Genomic DNA, 6,304 nt, shown 5'->3' with positions numbered 1-6,304 from the left:
TTAAAATGAGGTCTGAAGAACTGCCCAAAAGAAACAAACAACAAGGGTCTCTTTAATATCTCAATTATTTATTTTAGACGTCAATGAGATTAATTGAAGAGCAAATGGAAACTTCACTTAAGTCTCATTTGTGTCTCAGATATTTCTCCTGAGAAAAAGAGCACTGTAAAATAAATCCCGTAACGAAAACAGACAAAGTACTGGCAGAAAAGGACCAGTACACTTTCCTTTATTTCATAGGCATTTTTGTAAATGCTAAAAGTTCAAAATGTAAAATATGTGAAACAACTGTAAAAATGAATGCGGAAAATTCCTTTATATAAATACAGTATATTGTGCCCTATTTTTATGGATTTTTTAGAGTGAGTCAGAAATACACAAATGTGTCTGTCATTAGAGTTTGAGAAGAGATGTCAACAATGTGTCAAACTGAACTCAGATTTGTCAAGTCTGCAACCAAAAGACCTCAATTTTATTGAAGATCTCCTTACAAACTCAATCATTTCTCATCACATTAACTCGAATCCAGATTTACTGTACCTTAACAATCTATATTCATTCGCATATTCATGTGTTTGAACAATTACACTCTCGCTTGCTTCTGTTTTTTATTCTTCTTGAGCTATTTTAGGAGAAAGATCCAAGACTGGGTTAAGCCTCAAATGAAGAACTCCATCAAATCGAGAGATCAACGTCTGAGCTATAACGTTCTCCTCAGGGTGGGAATTAGTCGATTCAACTTCAATTCTGTATATATTGTCACCGGAAATATTTAACTGATGTCGGTCTGAAATATCAAAATTGCATTTAGCAAATCATGCCAGAAATTTAAGACATGTAGTAACGAATGTGAAATATTGTAGAAGCCACAATTTTAAAAATGAACTTTACTTTAATACATTGCAATGTAGACTAACAACAACAAAGCTGTAATAATATGTGCCGTTGAGAGGATGCCTGACACACACACGCACACACACACGCACACAAACACACACACGCACACACACACACAAACAGACACACAGACACACACAACACAGACTGTTTAATCAATATCAAATACATTTGTCATTCAGAGACCCTACTGCCCTGTGTAATAAATACTGTGAATGATGTATACATTTTGTTTCATACAGTCAAACAAATGTACTATAAATGTTAAAGCTATTTACTATTTCTCTTTGTTTGTGTCCTAGATGGTGATAAAAGTAGTGTGTGGAGTGGACATTGGATCGGCTTCTAAAACAAACCCAGGACATTCTGCCAAACTTTAGATTTAGGATAAAAACATGACCGATCACATCAGGAAAGTTCTGTGATATCGTGTAACATCCCTTCCTGCCTTTAGACAATGATGGTCAATGAGTTTCAGATACTATCACTTACATTCAGAGTTCAGCTCAATTAGGTTTCTCAAATCATGGATATTAATTTGACTGATGGAAAATATGATTTTGGGGAAGTCAGGGCTCCCTTCAGCACCATAAACAGTCACCGGATACCCCAAGCCCTTAAAAAACACACCCCATAGATTTATTAAAGGCCTGTTTTTATACAACTACACTGATTACAACATCAGCATCCAAACACAATAATCTTCATTCATTCTGAGCAGAAGGTCTCACTTTTTCAACTTTTCAACAATGAGTCAAAAAACAGATAGTAAACACCATCAGCATTATATACCCAGAATGAGAGAATAAGGCAACATTAATATATTTTATACATGTTATATTTACAGGGAGTGACAATACTGAGATTACATGTACTGTATACATATACAAATAATCCTCATTTTATATATACAAACAATATCAACATCAGAAATACACTCTAAAGTATTTGTACACTTTAGCAACACATTTTAAAAGAATTATAGCAAAGAAATTATCAAAATAAATATGTTTGTAATAAACAATACATATCTGTGTGTAGATCAAGTATAGTCAAAATTCATCACTTCTATGTTCAGCTTTTTTCACTTCACCGCCGACTGTGGTTGTATTTTTTAGTATTTAGTGTCATGACGGAGATGAATTTGTATTTTATCAATTCTAGAATGAAATAGCAGACTGAGTCCAATTTCATATGCAGTTGCACTTTGTTTCCTTGGTAACAAGGTACAGTAACTTTTAAAATAGTTTTCTTTATGATGGAGTTTAAAACGATAAAGTTTGAGTCTGGGACAAGCTAAATTTTTACATATTTAATTACAATTAGTGTAACTTTTCTTTTAAAAAGAAAATAAAGAAAATGATTTGTGATTTAAAGTCTCCAAATACTTGTTGAGCCTGGACTGTAGATTTGATGCACTCTCATGTGCGTTTCCCAGTCAAGCAGATAATTTTCTTAAAAGCTTTTCTGAAGTCTCTGTTAAAGATGGTGTAAATGATGGGATTCACTGAACTGTTACAGTAACCAATCCAAAAGAAGAGCTTAAAAAGCCCTTCGGGCGGCACGCAGCTCTCCCCGCAGATGGCATGGAGACTGTATGTAAAGAAAAAGGGAAACCAGCAGAGGACGAAGATCCCCATCACCACAGCCAGGACGAAGGTGAAGCGTTTCTCTCGCATCTGAGCTACTTTGGTTTTCGAGACCCTCGTAAACTGTCTGGTGCTCTGCTCCTGATTGGAAACCCACGAGACCCGGCAGGGCCGCTGAGGGCAGCAGTGCGCGCCGTCCACTTTCCTGCGCTTAGAGAAGCGCGAGCTTTTGGGTTTGTTGTCGCACGCGCTCTCCTCTAAATCAATATCATCCAGCTCCTCCTGCCTCTGGTTGCTTTCTGAGCTGTCACTGCTCGGACTTTCTTTCTCGAACTTATCTTTACGTACGAAGCACGTCTCGGACTGGGAAGCCTGTCTTTCCAAACCGTTTTTAGCTACGAATACGGTGGACGAGCGCTGTTTGGCGACCCGGTAGATCTTACAGTACACTATGATCATGATGAACCCAGGCGCGAAAAACGACACCAGGCACGAGGAGAGGATGTACCAGGTGTCGCCGTTAAGCAAACATTCCGTCTCGTCGTGTTTGGTCATGATTAGAGGCGGGAAGGAGATGACGGCCGATATCACCCACACCACCACGATCATAGATTTGATGCGTTTTGGGGTTCTCTTCAAGTTGTAACTCACCGCCTTGGTGACGGACCAGTACCTATCCAAACTAATGGCGCACAGGTGAACGATAGACGACGTGCAGAACAGGACGTCCAGAGCCAGGTAAAATGCGCACCAGGTGCTTCCAAAGTACCAGAATCCCATGATCTCGTTGGCGAGGGAAAACGGGATCACCAGCGTTGCCACGAGGATGTCCGCGCACGCGAGCGACACGAGGAACAGGTTCTGTGGCGCACGGAGCGCACGGCTAGTCAGGACTGCCACGATGACCAGAACATTTCCAACAATGGTGACTAAAATAATTACGGACACCACGAGTATGATGAACGCGGCGGGCGTCAGCGCGTGTGGCCACGGTTTGGGGCTGCTGGTGATGTTGGCATGTTCCGTCGCATTGGTCTGAGTTACATCCATGCTGGGTCCATGCCTCCTGACAGCCAATTTAACGTTTCAAGAATTAACACCGACTCACCATCGTCCTGGTAGGAAAGGCGCACGTTACTTTAGGTAGTTTCCCCAATGCACTCAAACGAGGATGCAAGGAACCGTTGAGCTGCCAAGGTGTTTTGGTGATGCGCACTCATGCTTGCAAGATTAGAGCTGTCCATCGTGATGTTTTTATTCCAGGCAGGTGGGATTCGTTATAAACTCACGTCCAAATAAGGAAAAAGTTGTAATCCGGTGTAGATCTGTTTTTTTGTATGACGCGCTCTAGAGAAGCACACACGGCTCTCCGCGTACGCGCTCCACACTGAACTGAATAATGTGATGTGCGCTTGAGCTCGAACTAATCACGTGACCTCATGCTGTAGTCCAGCCCCTCTCCAAACACACACATAGAAAGATTAAGTGCTGTAAATGTACATCTGCTTTTCTCTTCCAAAAGTCATCTCTTTCATCACTCATAGTTCAGATAAATACTGCGCCCTGGATTTTATTTGAGCAGTGATGTTGATGCTAACATTTTAATATATTTTCTGCGCACATTGAGAATTCCTCTAATTCCTCCGCTAAATCAACGGCTTCACTGACTTCCGAACCCTCTAATGTTAAGAAAAGTTTCTCCTAGGAGAAATGTGCTTCGAAAGATTTTCAGATGTTCTTAAGCAGAGATGTGGGTCTGTTCACGACAGCGCTGTCATTATCCCACAGGGTTAGTTGGAGGAGGACGACTGATTGCAGGGTGCATTTGTGTCCGACCAATTTCAGGGGGTGAAATAGATGTGCATCTTTCTCTCACTCGTGGCTTCTGGTTTCATGGGGTCTGTTTGGTAAAATGCCACAAACAGAATTTGAGCAAGGTGACGAATGAGCGAGAGAACGTTTATACATCAGTGTTTATAATGAAATCCTCTCGCACTTTGTTTCATTTCCACAATTCAGGGTAAAGCTGGGTCTTCAAGTGGTGTCTTAAATCAAAACCTGTTGGTTTAACGCTCTATATGCACCAAAATATATGATATGCTTAAGATTTTAAAACTAAAAAGATTTGAGTTGTAAAAGGTTGCTGGTATTCCAGGTGAGAGCACAATAACACTCTTTGTGCTGAATGTAATGTTGAACTCTTCAGAAACTCGTATGAAGTGATGATTTGATGGTCGTGGAATTGCACCAGTTAATGCAACATTTACAAATCATCTGTCTTAAAGTGAAGATTGAGATGTTCATTTCTGCAGGTCCTGATATAAAACGATGATGTCGTGAGCTGTCTGCAGATCGCTGATGGCCTGGACCTGCTGTTCCTGCATTTGCTTTTCTCATTCGTCATTTCAGCCCACTGGATAAACAGGTGCCTCTGACAGGAGGTGGGTGTACCTCCACATGTTCCCCTTACTTCTTTAATCATTCAAGGGACAGGAAAAAACCTTCCAAACTCTCATAAGCACAACACAACATCCGCTCTGACATCACGTTACACTGTAAAAACATTTGCTGTTGTTGTGCAGTTAGCTGCCAGTAAATTACTGTAGATTTATATTTGTCTAATATATTGGCAACAGTTTGTTCAAAGATAAATGAACATTAAACATTAGTCTTAAACACAAGTCTTTATCTTTACAAATGAAAACTGTAAAATAACAGTCTCAAAGCAATCTGGAAACAAGAAATCCTCATCAACCTCTTTCTGTTTTTTTTTTCAAATTTTACTTCCCAGAATGCTTCTGTAAATTTAAAGACTTAATGTTTAATGTTCATTAATCTTTGACAAACAGTTGGCAGTAATGTACATGGATAAAATCATACAGTAAATTACTGGTAACTAGCTGCAACAATCGGTGGGATCAATGTTATCTGTCTGTTAAATTTAGGCAGTTAGCAGATGGTTTTATCCAAAATGATTTTGTGGAAAGTAAACGTGAAAGTGATATTTGATAAAGCCAATCTTCTTCACATCAAAGTTTTACTTTCAACAGTCTTTATATTGAGTATAGCTTCTTATTCTTTTAATCCAACCAACCCCCCCCCCATTTTCTCTCTCTCTCTCTCTATCTCTCTATCTCTCATCTTTCTTCTGTCTGACCAAGCCTTATAGAAAAATGTAGTTGCGCTTTGACAGCTTTCTCCTGTGGTTATTTTTGGAATGGAGGAGAAACTCGAACACTAAGTGTAGTGAGAGAAAGAGAGAGGGATGTACTGTGTTGACGGTGAAATGACTTTCATCCATCACAGTTCAGAATATTGATGTTCTGATATCATCAGCTTTAACAGAAATCAACTACATGTTTGATATCCTCCTTTACTGACGTGACAAACATTTAATGTGGCAGGAGTTATATTAATTGTTTTTTTACAGAACATTCACTGATTCTTGACGGTTTGAAATGTGTTTCTGTAACTGTGTTTCTAATTCCAAACCATTATTTCATTTCTCAGTGTTCATAGGTTAAAGGATATCTCTGGGATATTTCGTTTGTGTTCAGAAGACGCCGGCTTGAAACACGTTGAACATCATGTTGGTAAAAAACAACTTAATTTTGTTTTTGAGATGTAGTCTTTCATGTGTGATGCTTGCGTGCATGTATGCGTGTTTTCTGTCAGACACAACATTTTCTATGTGCAGTAAGAGTTTGTATCTAGAGTCATCTAGATTCTGGAATATTTAGACTCCTGGCTGTCAATCTTTAATGAAGTCATGAAAGGACAGAGAATCTGCCACGGAGGGCCATGTGACAGACCTCAAC

At 39.5% G+C, this 6,304-nt stretch overlaps 1 protein-coding gene across 1 annotated transcript; it reads right to left on the bottom strand.

Moving 5' to 3' along the window:
- Positions 1–1,241: 1,241 nt before the first annotated feature.
- Positions 1,242–3,854, bottom strand: adra2da (adrenergic, alpha-2D-, receptor a). The gene has a single exon (XM_056769802.1). The coding sequence runs from the start codon at positions 3,534–3,536 to the stop codon at positions 2,319–2,321; it is 1,218 nt and encodes a 405-aa protein (XP_056625780.1). The 5' UTR covers positions 3,537–3,854; the 3' UTR covers positions 1,242–2,318.
- Positions 3,855–6,304: the final 2,450 nt, after the last annotated feature.

This window comes from Triplophysa dalaica, chromosome 16 (assembly GCF_015846415.1).
Source record: "Triplophysa dalaica isolate WHDGS20190420 chromosome 16, ASM1584641v1, whole genome shotgun sequence".
Lineage (NCBI taxonomy): Eukaryota > Metazoa > Chordata > Actinopteri > Cypriniformes > Nemacheilidae > Triplophysa > Triplophysa dalaica.
This window is presented reverse-complemented; position numbering and strand designations above follow the sequence as displayed.